General features: G+C 37.9%; 1 protein-coding gene across 1 annotated transcript; it reads left to right on the plus strand.

Moving 5' to 3' along the window:
• The first annotated feature begins 416 nt into the window (after positions 1-416).
• On the plus strand, positions 417-12,867 carry LOC135083846 (nucleolar protein 14). Its single transcript, XM_063978586.1, has 10 exons — positions 417-698; positions 834-1,027; positions 1,829-1,917; positions 2,533-2,861; positions 3,982-4,127; positions 5,848-5,963; positions 6,346-6,944; positions 7,254-8,248; positions 9,386-9,541; positions 12,740-12,867. Exons 1-10 carry the CDS (start codon positions 504-506, stop codon positions 12,828-12,830), a joined length of 2,910 nt encoding a protein of 969 aa, XP_063834656.1. The 5' UTR covers positions 417-503; the 3' UTR covers positions 12,831-12,867.
• The last annotated feature ends 2,303 nt before the right edge of the window (positions 12,868-15,170 follow it).

Below are 15,170 nucleotides of genomic sequence, written 5' to 3' on the forward strand. Positions count from 1 at the left end.
ATGAATGTTGACTTCGCGCCATACATGTTCAATGCTTTTGTAAAGTTAGTTAAATTTAAATTTTCTTTGTGATTTTATCGGAGCATTTTAAGGAGCATTGTAATGTATGTCCATGGTTAAAGTGTGAAGTGAATTAAAATGTTGTGACTTGTGGTGGTCCGGTCAGAGCAGTTTTTATGTTAAAATATTATTTATTTGTGTTATTTATTTATAATAGCTTATTCAATTTTTAATTTGACTACTTTTGCAATAAAAGCGTTAAACAATTTATTCAAAAATAAATTCTGTTCTTGAGAATAAAAAATGTTCATTTTTATTGAGTGGATGGCGTGGTTGATTTATGTTTCGTGATGTAAAGCACAAATCTAGAACAAACTTTAAAACGTACATCTAATGTCAAAACCACGCGCGGCGCGTGTCAGTGTCAAAAAAATAACCTCTAGTGCGACGATTCGTGTTATTTTTATTTATTTTAGATTAAAAAAGTGTCCAATAATTAAAGTATGGCGAAGGCGAAAAATAAAAGAAATTCTGGGCTAGCTGATAAAGTTAACAACAAAAGAAAGGGAGATGGGATAAAGAAAAAGCTGAATCCGTTCGAGGTGCACATAAACAGAGAAAAAATTAAAGTTTTAGGTAAAAAATCTAAACATGATCGAGGATTACCTGGAGTGTCGAGAGCTAAAGCTATTCAGAAGGTAATAATCTATGTTTCAACACTTGTTATGTATCGTGTTATTTAAAATCTCTTAAAAACAGTTAGACATTCACTTTTAATAATTATCTATCTTCATGGCTTAAATGAAATCGTATATAAATCATGTTCATTACAGAGAAAGGAAACTCTAGGAACCGAAATGAAACTCATGAATAAGACGAACACATTCATTGACAAGCGTATCGGAGAGAAAAACAATCAGTTGTCATCGGAAGACCGTATGATAGCGCGGTTCGCCGCCGAAAGGGCTCGGCAGCATAGCAAAAAAGATATCTACAATTTAGCAGATGATGAAATATTGACTCACAGGTAAGTTCATTCAGTTTTCTGTTCGAATAGTAGGTAATTTGATTGAAAGAAAAAGTATTTGTTCAATATCATTCATTACACATAACATAGACAGATCTTTAAAAATGAATGTACACAACAGTCCTGGATCTGTCAATAGGCCGTACAGGCCTCGGCCTAGGGGTGGCAGATTTCAGATGACGCTTACTTGATTTCAGAAGATAAAAGTTAAATAAAGATCCAACCCCACCCTAGCCTATGGGCGGCAAAAATGTAAATCCGCCACTGGTACACAATGATACTTAAAAGGTATCCACTCACATGGTGTTGTAGCATCTCAATAGGTAGACGAATGCCACAACCCTGGTCTTCCGATTGAGGACTATCATATTCGCGCTAACAAGTTGCCACTGTTGAGCAAGGTTCTGTCACTCTCTTCTGTTGTGCAAGAAGAAGGTTTAGATGTAGATAAAGTGGCAATAAAATTGTGAGTTTGTTTATTGCCATCTTACTTTAATTTTGACAAATGTCAAAAATCTGTCAAATACCATACAAAAAGCACCAGTTATTGTTATTGTTACGGTTAAAATAAGGTGGTGCAACTCAGCCTAAATGATACATTAACACCCGTATTCACAAACAATGCTTTCTTTAGTGAAGCAGCAAATTGAACGCACAGCGATGAATAGAGCTCTGTGATTGGTTCGTGTGTGACCCTGTGTATAAATCTTCTGCCTTGTTTTTAGCAATACACTGGGGTGGCTTTCTAACATTTATAAATGGAAAGGCAAAATAAATAAATATAAATTATGTTTGTTTTAGAGGTCAAACTCTGGAGCAGATAGAAAAATTTGATGATCCAAGATCAGATGATGAGGATGATGACGCAAAGAAGTTTGGAGGATTAGATGGTAAGTTTGGATTAACAATTTACTACTTTCATCTAGGCATTAAGTTTTATTAGTAAGGGGGTAAGAGACTTTAATAGAGACATCGTAACATTAAAATATTGTAAACAAGTACATAATTTTATTTACCTGGTTAATAACGTTCTGAAACTGTTAGTAATTGAAGGGGTGAGTGGACAAAGGTATTAACTAACAAAATAAGTTATGAGTGTTTAAAAATGTTAATCTGCTCATACCACATTTGAATCCTGAAATGTATGAATGCTTGTCAGATAACACCTTTGTTAAGGTTTGACACGTTACAAAATTGCGTGTTTTGAGCTCATTAGTCGATTTTATCTTCAGTTTTGTCAGATAACACCTTTGTCCACTCACCCCTTCAATTGTCTGATCTGAATGTTCCCAGACCACATAGTAAAGATTCTTTTATGTGTAACAAGTATTAAAGGTTACTGCGACACAAGCTTTGCTTAGTGCGGTATCCGCTAGACATAAGGACTTGTATTTGGTTTTACTGGCAATAAACTTTTTTTTTTTAAATCTTATGTTCACTCTGTGAGACCCACCAATCGCTGTTGTTGTTAGCTAGTCTCGCTAACATTTGAATGATTTTCACAGATGACTTCGTATCAGAGGGCCACTTCGGTGGTGGTATTCTAACAAGGACTGAAGCGAAGGACGGTGCTAAATCTCACAAAGACCTCATCGAGCAACTCATAGCGGAATCGAAAAAGCGCAAAGCAGAAAAACAGAAAGAGAAAGAACAAACTTTGGACTTGACTGAGAAGTTGGACAGCGAATGGAAGGACTTACAGCCTGTTGTGTTCAAACGACCACGCGTAGAAGAAAAGCAGTCGGCTATTGAGAAGCTTCTCAGTCAGGCGGAGAAGAAAAGCGAAGATTACGACAAGATGATGAGGGAGTTGCGGTTCGAGAAAAGAGGAACGGTATGTTTTTGACTAATTTGCGGATATCGTCCTCCCATCTTTTTCATCATCAGACAAGCAAAAACATGGGAGGACGATATCCGCGAATTAGCAGGGCCATTATGGCCACAAATGGCTAGAAACAGAGAAGCATGGAGATCATTGGAGGAGGCCTATGTCCAAGGACAAACTGGAGATGAGTGCAGCTAAATTGTAAAATGAAATGTTAATGTTGTAAAAAAAATACCTTGTAATCCAGTAATAAAGGCTTATATTATATTATTATTATGTTTTTGACATGTTACAACTGTCTTTTGAGTTGTCTGGATGAGATCGCTTTATAGTGATAAGACCGCCTAAATTGTGCCATAAATATTTTGCATATTTCTTTCTTTTTCTTGCTTTGTCATAATGTGGTGTAAAATAAAGTGTGTTCTATCTGTTACAAAAAAAACACGGTTTTAGTTAAAACGCGTTTTTCCTAATTAAAACTGGTTTTCACAAAATACCTTTGAAATAACTAGAAGTAACTGCTGCTCAAAGTTTAAATAAGTGAAAACTTGTTTTCGCTAGGGGAAACGTGTTGTTACCAAATTATTCAGCTAAAAATGTTTCAACTAAGCCTAGGCGCAGCCCACCGACTTTTAGTCGGCCGATAGTTGGGCCCGATTCTAATTTGTATGAAATCGAAATCGGTGTAATTTGCGCACTTCCATACATGTCCATACTTATTAAGGCTAAGAACTCATGGCGCGATTTTCACCCGCGCCCGCGGCGGTTGCGGGCCCGCAGCTTCTGTAGAATGCAGATACTTGTGTAAAAACTAATGCACAACTCACGACGCGGTTTTCGCACGCAGCGGGCGCGGAAGAATCGAGCGGCCGCGGTAACCGCAGCCTCGGCGGTTTTCGCCCGCTCGAAAACCGCCCGATCGGCGGGCGACCATTTTGTACCAGTGCCTTAGCGCGCGGTGCGATTTTCGCCGTGAGTTATTAGCCTAACTGTCCAACTAAACTATCGGCCAACTAAAAGTCCGTGGTCTGCGCCTAAGCTGATACTTCAGCTACACTCGCGAAGTTGGCCGACGTTAATCGAAGTAAATAGTATGGGCTAAAGTTTTAAATCTTTAATTTTTTTACAGCCGTCAGACGGTCTGAAGAATGATGAGAAGCAAGCGAAGGAAGAACAGGCGAGGCTGGAGAAGCTAGAGCGAGAGAGATTGCAGCGGATGGAGGAAGATGAAGATATGTTCACGCCAAGAGTGCAGAAAACTGTGCCGAAACATAGGTACAACGAAATTTCATTTCAGGCCTCTCCCCACGGCGACTTTTTATAGCAATAGACAGTTTGACACCATACCCCAATAATTCGAAATCACAACTTTTCTAAAAAAAAGACATTTCATTCTGGTCTTAAAAACATAATTAATTTTAAATTACCTGTAAATTACGATTTTTGGTCGCATTGTAATTGAAAAAAGTAGTTTAATTGAGTTGACAAAATAGTGACGTCACTTGCTTGTAGTGCCATACAAATTCTATGGCAGAGTTTCGTTTTGACAGTTTTAAAAAGTACGTCAATGAGGGCTATCGTTTTTATACTTAACAGTTGGCACCCCTGGCGATTGACAGGACCTTACTCTACAGTGGCGCCACCTTGATGAGTGCAAATGCGATAGTCCTCCTACCACTTTAGCACTCACCAGTTGGTGCCACTGTCTTCGCTACTAGCAAGTGACAGGACCTTACTCTACAGTGGCGCAAACTGGTGAGCGCTAAAACGATAGCCCTCAATGATTGGTGGTGTCAACACGTCTATTCTGTCGCGTGTTCGCATCGATACAGTCGCAATGCGGTCGCTAGTTAGCCCTCGCCCGCATAAACACGATTCAGTCGTGATGCAAACGCGATACTGTTGCGCTTCTGTCGCGATGAAAACGCGATTTAATAACGGCTAGTGTTGCCGAACTATCTATAGTAAAACTATCGATAGTTTTCATCTGAAAAAGCCTTATCTATCGATTGGCCTATCGATAGTATCTATATCTATCGATAGTCCCAAATATTGTAAACGATACTATTGTAAATTGCCAAACTATCGATAGTTTAGAACAATCGATAGTATCGATACTATCGATAGTATCGATACTATCGATAGTATCGATAGATTTTTATTCAAAAGCGACAATACTATCGATAGTATCGATACCATCAATCTGGGGGCACGGCAGTGCCCCCACCAAGTCGAGCAAAAAAGCGGCACAGCCGTACCATCCTTTTCTCGAAGCAATTCAGGCCATTTTCGACTGCCTGTAACTTCGTTGTGGATAAAACTAGAAGGCTGAATTTTCATTAGCTATGCAGGCATTGTAAAGACACGGTATATTTAAAATTTCATTTGAAATGAAAAATACAAATGTTTTTTCCCGCTAACTCCCGTTCCCGTGGGAATTTTGCAATATCCTAAGTAACTAAGCTTTAAGTTTACTAAGGTACCTGCATGCCAAATTTCAAGCGTCTAACTAAAGCGGTTTAGATTTTTCATACAAAAGGATTTTCCCGCTAATTCCCGTTCCCGTTGGAATTTCGGGAATTACTTGTTGTAACTAAGCTTTAAGTTTACTAAGGTACCTACATGCCAAATTTCAAGCGTCTAACTTAAGAGGTTTAGATTTTTCATACAAAATGATTTTCCCGCTAATTCCTGTTCCCGTGGGAATTCCTAAGTATGCTATAACCTGCCCAGGAGTATGAAGAATAATTGTACCAAGTTTCGTTAAAATCCGTCCTGTAGTTTTTGTTTCTATAAGGAACATACAGACGGACAGGCAGACAGACAGACAAAAATTTTACTGATTGCATTTTTGGAATCAGTATCGATCACTAATCACCCCCTGATAGTTATTTTGAAAATATATTTCATGTACAGATTTGACTTCTCTACAGATTTATTATAAGTATAGATGGTATAAAAATGTATTTAGTACAGTGTAAATCTTTTTTTACAGATCTGCCGATGATTTAGAAGACAATTTCGATTTGGAAGATGAGAAGCAGTTCATGTTAGCATACGACAAGGATGGAAAACCGCTGGTACCTGAAAACGTACTCAAAGACTACTCAGGTAGAGATAGAATATTTAAATTTTTGTTAATGTTAAGAACTTAAGTAATTTCTAATAAGCGTTAGAATATTATGCAATTTGTGCAAAATTACCCTACTTTAAGGTGTAGCGCTTAACTCAGTGCATATTATGACGTGACAGGGCATAACTACAATTCATTATCATCATTAGTTCAGTCACAGGACGTCCACTACTGAACATAGGGTGTGTCTAGGATTCCTAGGATTTCCAGATCAACTATATTTATAATGCCAAAAAATTACGCCTTCAGTTCTTTCGAGATTATTCGAGCAATCGTTCTGTAAACTATTTTAACAAGAAACGTTTTTTTATTTATTTATTTTATTTATTTATTTTAAATCTTATTACAATTAACTTTCAGTTCCAAACGCCAAACCCAAGTTCAATGATGGCATATCGGACACCTCATCAGAAGAAGGCGATGATGATGATGATGAGAGCGGAGAAGATGAAGATGATGACTCCAACGATGAACAAAATATCGAAACCGGCAAAAATGATGAAACTGCAGAAAAGAGTGATAAAGATGATGGTATAGAATCTGAGAATGAAGAAAGTAGCGAAGATTCTGATGATGACAAAGAAGTAGAAATAAGAAATAATCAAAAAGGTCAATCAAAAAATGAAAACAAAATTGAAAAAGACAATGTAACAGATACAAAAGAAGCTAACATCTCTAACTTAACAAAAGAAAAACTAAATAACGCTAAAAAGAATGACACAAATAGTATTTTAATAAGCGACAACAAGGATAACAGTGATGATGAATCTGCTGATGAAAGTGATGAAGGTTCAGAGGATGGTGATGATGATGATGAAGAATCTGCAAAAGATGTTGATGACTTAAAGGATTTGAGAGACTCGGAAGAGGAGAGTGAGGATGAAATGGATGTTGAAGAAGATAAACAGAAAATTAGCTCATTCTTCGATTTAAAATTGGCTGAAGGAGATAATTTGAAGGTAAGAAAAACTCATAACACCTATTTAACCTTAACAACTCTAATCTGGTCTCACAAACATCTTGTGCATTATTACAAAAATATTAAATGCACGATGAACACTTGTTTAAAATGATATTTCGATACTTATGTACAGGCTATGTGATAGATTAACATAAACACTGTTATAAGACGGATGTCTCAACAAAATGTACTTCACCCATCATTACAGATTTATTTCTATAGGAAACTTTTTCTTTTTAGACTTTTATAAACAAACTGCAAGAATTTGTATTGAAAAGTTTTAAAATTAATCCAATTAATATTTTAGGAATTATTAACGGGCAAAACACCAGCACAGCAGTCGGCAGCGCTTCAGAAACTGATCAAAAGCTACGACCCGGGGTTAGCTCAGAACAACAAAGACTTACTGAGCAGACTCTTTGCCCACATGCTACAGTATATCAACGATATATTCACCAACTTAACCGACGAAGGCGAAGTCATCAAAGCCTTCCTGATATTCGACAAATTAGCACCACACTTCTACGATCTCGCCCAAACGAACAAAGTGTCGACGAAAAAATTCGTTGTCGAATTACTCAAAGAAAAACACGATCAATTTAAAAAGAAACCGAAAAGGATACCTGATCTAGATACACTGATATTTTTCAAATTAATCGCGTTGATATATCCCACGTCGGACTTCCGGCATTCCGTTACGACGCCATCTTTAATATTCATGTCCGAAATTCTGACCAAATCGAAGTTTAGCGACGCATACTCGATATCTCGGGGTCTGTTTGTTACTACACTAGTTTTAGAATACACAACTCTATCCAAAAGATTAGTACCTTCAGCTATAAATTTCCTTAGAGGCATTTTGTATTTGTCATCGAATACCAGTATTTTAAATCCTATACAAGTAGTGCCACCTTTCAAACTGCACAGAGACGTTAAGATTTTGAATTTGGAAGACGATTGCTCCAAAATGGCGGTCGATAACAAAATGGCGGCGAAGGATTTCGTGTTGGAAGAAATAGACGATGATTTTAAAATTCGTTGTTTGAATGCAAGCATGGGTATTTTGAAGGAATTTTTCGATTACTTCAGCGAGTACGAAGCGCAGGCTTGTTTATTCGCCCCACACATAGCGCTAGTCGGCCGGATCGACTTGGATTTTTACCCGAAGAAAGTAAGAACGCGGGTTTCTGAGATAATGAGCTATATGAAGGGCGTGTTGGAGGTTAAAACGTACACACCACTTACGAAGGAGCAGAAGAAAATAAAGATGTTGAGGCTGTATGAACCGGACGTCCAAGAAGTGTAAGTTGAATTTAATTCGCTTAATTATTATTATTTAATTTCCCCTGAGACAAATTTCACTTTCACTGGTTGAGTTTTTATTGGCGGTCAAGCTGCAGATCTTGACTACACACACAGGAATTGCAGCAGTGGGAACGAGATGTGGAAACAGTCCCGTTATTTAACTTGACTGGCTGATATTGTGTTAGTTGACTCATATTATGTCACTCATGTAGAAATTTCCACAACGAGCGGTCCTGCGCAAGCCACATCCAGGTTTCTCCCGCGATCGTCACTAGATCGTCGGTATATCTAGTGGGTGGCCTGTTTTCACTACGTCTTCAGCTACGTAGTCGCGACTTGAGAACCTTTCTGCCATCAGCGTTTTGACAGCGCATTAAAATGTGTCAATTGACTATGGTATCAAGTACGTACTGTACATCATATGAGTCATAAGACGTCCACTGCTGAACATAGGCCTCCCATATTGCCCGGTTGGTAGCGGCCTGCATCCAACGCCTTTATGAGAATGTCGGGCCACCTTGTGGGTGGACGTCCCACACTGCGTTTTCCGGTACTTGGCCTCCAGAACCTTGCTGTTCCATCGGCCGCAAGTTCTGTTTACTGTCAGGCCTGTCCGCGAGTTTACATCGAAAACAAAACAAGCACGATTACACCCTACAGGATTACTATTCAACAAGGCCTTACATACGAGCGAGCATTGACTCACGCACGCGTATTCTTGTGTATGATAGAAAAAAAATAAAGAAAATGGTGGACTTAATACTGTGCAGTATTTAACTGCCTAAATAATAATAAAAACACAGAATGTACTTTTTTAAGTTGCCTGAAGACACTGAGAGGTTTATATTATTCATGATAATTCATGCTTAATCATGTATTTCCTCCGCCATTTTCTGCAGTTTGGCACCTCACGTCACACATCATTTTACCGAAGTTAGCCCTATGGCTTCGGCGCAGTACCGATCACTGACGTTTGTCAACAAAATGGTGCTTGACTCTTGAGACAAGCTAAATTACACCTTTATCGACATTGAGCATACATTTTTTTAAATACCTTCGCGAAGTAAACCTTCTGTACGTAGTCTATGTCGCTTTAAATATGTTTTTGCTCTAAGAATATTATTGATGTATCAGGTTCACCGGCAGCAAGAGTTCGAAGATGTCCCGCGAGACGGCAGAGCGGGCGCGGCTCCAGACCAAATACAAGAGGGAGATGAAGGGAGCGCTGCGCGAGATACGACGGGACAAGGCCTACGTCGCCTCCGTCAAGATCCGCCAGAAGATTCACAGGTCAGTACAAACACTGAGTTTATTTTTATTTACAAGTACAAGTACAATAAACAAAATGTGAAACCTACGACATACCTACACTTCATAATATTTTATCATCAATCACTAATTACTTAATACACGACACATACATAACCCATACTTTTAAAACATACAGCACAATTATTGATTTTTTATTGTTTTTATGTTCTAATAATAGTTTTAAGTACCCAAAATATTGTAAAGTTATCTCCTGGCCTCCACGAGACAGGCTTGCCTAGTGTGGAGTCCAAGATTAATATGAAAAATGTAATTGTTTTTCTTGCAATAAACGATTTTTTTTATTATTATTTTTACGCAGCACAAAGCAGGTATTTGCAATCACACCAGTACCTCTAGCATGAACAACTTTCGTCTTCGAATCGTTTGCGTATTCGACAAAATTCGATACTCAACCTTCGAATTAAACGATAACGTGACAATTTTGATTCTCAAAATATGTTTCGTGCAACCTTTTCTCCACTTTACGACACGTTCACAAGGGCGCTGTTGTAGTTTTCGTACTAAATCTTTTGATGGCGATTCGAATACGCAAACGATTCGAACTCGCATGTTTTTCGTGCTAGCCGTACTGATGTTAAGTAAGATGCAGTCTAGGATGGTACATTCAGCGTCAAATAGTTCGTGACACTCAATGTAGCCAAAAATTTCGCAACACGTCTTTGTTACAACTGGAATAAGATTTTGGTCAACTTTTTGGCCCTTTTGGGTTTGAATTATTTGACACTGACTATGCTTACCTGTCCTGTAAACAGTGCCGTAACTAGGGCGGTGCCAGCGGTGCCCAGGCACAGGGCGCAGACCCTGGAGGGGCGCAGAAATGACCAGACCAGTATCTAGTTTTGTTTCATGCATGGTAGTTAGTAGGTACATTTTGTTTTATTGCGAATATGGTGTAGACGCGCCCTCTGTACTATCTATATCTATATGGCATTTTTCAAGCGATCTTGAAACAACAACACTTGTAAAGGTGGTTTTATATTTGTCTGATGTGTCGTGACGTGACGACGTGTCAGAACGGTATCGGTTTCATACATTTAGTACTAGCTGGTGCCCGCGACTTCGTCTGCGCAGGATTAGTATTTCGAACAATCCCTACTAATATTATAAATGCGAAAGTAACTCTGTCTGTCTGTCTGTCTGTTACGCTTTCACGCCTAAACCACTGAACTAATTTTGATGAAATTTGGCATAGAGATAGTTTGAATTCCGGGAACGGACATAGGATAGTTTTTATCCCGGTTTTTGAAACAGGGACGCGCGCGATAAAGTTTTTCTGTGACAGACAAAATTCCACGCGGGCGAAGCCGCGGGCGGTAAGCTAGTATGTTTATAAATTGTAGCCTATGTGTTATTCTGATGTATAAGCTATATTATTGTAAAGTTTCATTAAAATCCATTCAGTAGTTTTTGCGTGAAAGAGTAACAAACATCCATCCATCATCCATACAAACTTTCGCGTTTATAATATTAGTAGGATGGTAACGTTCACACTAGTGCGTAACGTGTTGTGTTGTGATGGCTTATGTATGGAACCGATACAGTTCTGACGCGTCACGTCACGACACATCAGACAAATATAAATCCACCTTGTCTTGCTCGCAATATTACATACACAAACAAAAGTACCTATACCGTAACTATGAGACAATTTCTGCCTATATTCATTTGGAGGGCGCCACTTCTAACTTAGAAGTTCTAAGCAAATCTGTCAATCTAGCTGAGGAGATGTACAATTATAGTTCACGTAACGCTGTCATTGCTGTCAGCCACATTCATTGGTCCTCCCTTTATCTTTGATTTTATTCATTAACTACGTGCAGCGTTACTGACGCACTAGCGTGCGAGAGATATAGTTCCAAAATACTGCGCTGTCCTATGCATGACATTGACAGTGGGGCGCCACCGTCAATACCGGATCGCTAGTTCCGATTTTTGCCATGTTGGAAACCATATAGTTGAACGATGGTAGCGCCCCCCTGTCATTGAGTTTGGTGGGACAGTTCAGCGTGGGTCATCTATAGATAGAAAATTCATCGTTCGACAAGAGTGAAAAGGATGACTTACGAAACTAAACGATTCACAAACGTTCCATTCTGCCGCGACGTCCCACCCAATGTTCGGGGATTCCCCGATACATCGAGAATCACGCATTCAGATAGCCGCAGTGTTGCCAGAAGGTTACTTTTGTAACCTTTTAGGTTTCTTTTGAACTGCATTGGTTACTTTTAGGTTACACTAATGAAAAGGTTACTTTTATTTTTCAGAAATTGTAGAATTAACTTTTACAGGTTATTCAGTAAAAAATATTAATAGTGACAATTTAAAAATTATGTCATAAACTGCATTTAAACATGAATTTGATTTATTATTTGTTATAAAAAATGAGTTTTAGCCAATGTTTTTCGATAGTGAAACGCACCCCCCCCCCCCACCCCCCCCCCCCCCCCCCCCCCCGTAGAAGGTTACTTTTTATTCAAAAAGGTTTTTTTTATGCACATCATTTGTCCACTTTACTGTCAGAGACTGGTTAGAGCATTTTTCAAGGGCGCAGTTTTGAAAGCTCGCACCGGGCGCATAAAAGGCTAGTTACGGCACTGCCTGTAAATGCCTATTCACTCTCGCCTTAACTCATCATTTCAGCCACAGGATCCACTGCTGAATATTGTCCTCTCCAATGATTTCCAGATTGGCCGGAATTTAAAATAAAAATTCGATATCTTTTCTAAACGAATTCTCAATTCGACTGTATTTTACGCCATGTCACCAAGCAACGAACCCCGCATATAGCGTCTATAGGAGACAGTAACCTTAGTGGTGTGGCTGGCTATAGTCTGGTCTGCGAGCACGTAGAATTTTGTCCAATGACCCCAAGCTACCCATCCTTATCGCTCGCGCGTAATTATGTTGCTGTCGCACTATTTCTCGCACACTCACTTCGGGCGCCCGTCGCACAGTCGCGGCTTGGGGTCATTGGACAAAATTCTACGTGCTCACAGACCGGGCTTTAGTGTATGTTTTTTGGCCGCGCCACTTCGCCTAGCTTTGCTTTAAAAGCATAAAATAATTTAAAGTTCTTGAACAAATGCCCATTTATTGTCTGTTCTACTTATACGAGAAATTGTCTATAATTTTTAATCTTGTATTTATTGTTTACAGCGACAATGTGAGGAGAGACAAGGTGAAACAGATCTACAAGGAAGCTTCGATCCAACAGGGCGAGCTGAACAAGCTAAAACGAATGAAGTGACAATAGTGCAACTTTGTAAATATAAACTTTTATGTAAGCCAGTCTTTTTTTACTACCTTATAGGGCGCTCAACGAAAGTTGAGGCGAATATTTACTCATACACAAAACACACTATACGTTTAAATTCAAATATCAAATACACTAGCTACCTCGTTATTGTTAAATGTCTGCAAGCGAGACAGAAAGCACTTGATCCGACTACGTAAAACGTATGACAGCGTATACAGATACAAATTGCTTGTATTGACGGCCTCAACTTTTGTTGTGCGACCAAATCTTTATGTTTTATTTCATTATTAAGTTTGATTAAGTTTCTGTACAATAATATTTTGGTATCCATCAATACGCGATACGCCTGTAAAAAGTTCTAAGTTCTTTCTTGTAATTACGTTTTTACACTTCCCAATATAATTTTAGTCCTACTGATTGTTTGTTATGTTGAAGTGACTAGTCTTATGCTTCTTTCGCGTACTAAATGTAATTCAGATGTAGGCATTGCTATGTAGTAACGGGATCGAATAGGTGAATGAAAGATGTTGTCTCAATGATAGTCGTGTAATAAATTGGATTCAAAAGTGCATTACAAAATATTATATTCTAACTTAAACTACGTCACACGCTGAGGTCGCGTATGTCATCGACCTAGATACGCTCATGCGGTGTACACTAAACTATGATATTAAAATATTCTTATAATTACTTACATACTATACTACATAACCCCCTTAGAAAAAGAAAAAAAAAATAAATGTCTATAATTTTTTTTTTTGTTCAATAATAACTAATTATTTAAAAGGAAATATAATTATACACATAATTTTAAATGATTATTGTAAAAAATGATTACAAATAATACATAAGCATGACTTAACTAATTAAAAAACAATTTTGTATTATTTTTATGAGTAACATATTCTTTACCATTTCTCAATATCTTAACATTTGGGGAAATATCTTCCACTACTGGGTAAGGTCCATGATAAATACAATCTAGTTTATCTCCTGTCTGATTTTTCAAAAGTACAAGATCATCTCTCTGATATACAATAGGATTTAACTTAGTGTCATACAATACTTTTCTATGTAACTTATTGTTAATCAAATTATTTCTTGCATCTGCCTGAGCTCTTTGTAACCTATATTTAAGTTCTTTAGGATAGCTGTCGTAGTTATAAAGTGGATCAATCACACTACTTTGTAAGTTACTTGGCAAAGTGCAATTTTTTCCAAAAACTAATTCAAATGGGCTGTATTTCGTCTCAGAATGAACCGTAGTATTGAAAGAAAAACACCAGTAGGGTAGCCAACTACTCCAGTTTGACCTGTTTTCCTGACATTGTATTCTAAGAAAATCACCTAATGATTTATGTGTATTTTCTAGAGAACCAAGCGTTTCATGGTGGTACGCTGTTGAATGTAACTTTTTGATTTTTAATAAATTACATACTTCGGTCAAGACTGAAGAAAGAAATTCTGTACCTCGGTCCGTCAAGATTTCACTTGGAATTCCATATCTCAGAAGAAAATTATTTACAAAACTTTGAGATACCGTTACAGCATCTTTAGATGACAAAGGATAAGCCTCTACGAACTTACTTAAATTACACTGCAATGTTAATACGTACTTATTGTTATAATCATCTACATCTAATGGTCCCATAATATCTAAACTAATTTTATCAAAAGCCGAGGTGGCCGTGCTGGTTATCACCATTGGCTCTTTTATTTTCCTGTTGGTATGTTTGTAAACTTGACATTGTTTACACTTCTTTACGAAATCTATGACGTCATTACTTATTCCTGGCCAGTGAAAATATTTTTTAATGTTGTTAAACATTCTATTAGCGCCTGCGTGTCCACTTGTGGGCAACAAGTGAAAATCGTTCAGTAAAACTCTTATTTCATCTCGATCCGTAATTTTTCTTACATTCTTTGTAATAAGAAAGCGCGGGAAATCAACTTTTAATCTTTTCTTTTCACTTATAAGATGTTTTATTTTATTTAAAACATGATTTGATTTCACTATTAATAGTTCTGCGATACTCAACCTAATACACAAGGCTTCTAAGTCCCTCGCTAACACCTCTGGGGTCGATAACGATCGGGAACATAGATAGATCGCGGCCTTCGACGGCACATATACACAATAACCCGCTTTGGAAACAATATTTTCGCAATATTTAAGACTATTTATGTCACATGTCAGTAATAATTCTACCACATCTTTGGGTTTTTTGAGTACTTCTACAACTGCAGGTTGGTCAGCCGGCCCGCGGTTGATAGAGTTCTCAGAAGAGTTAGGCAAGTTGGGAGAATGACTATTAACTTTTCTACTCTGTG

Source organism: Ostrinia nubilalis, chromosome 24 (assembly GCF_963855985.1).
Source record: "Ostrinia nubilalis chromosome 24, ilOstNubi1.1, whole genome shotgun sequence".
Taxonomy (NCBI): Eukaryota; Metazoa; Arthropoda; class Insecta; order Lepidoptera; family Crambidae; genus Ostrinia; species Ostrinia nubilalis.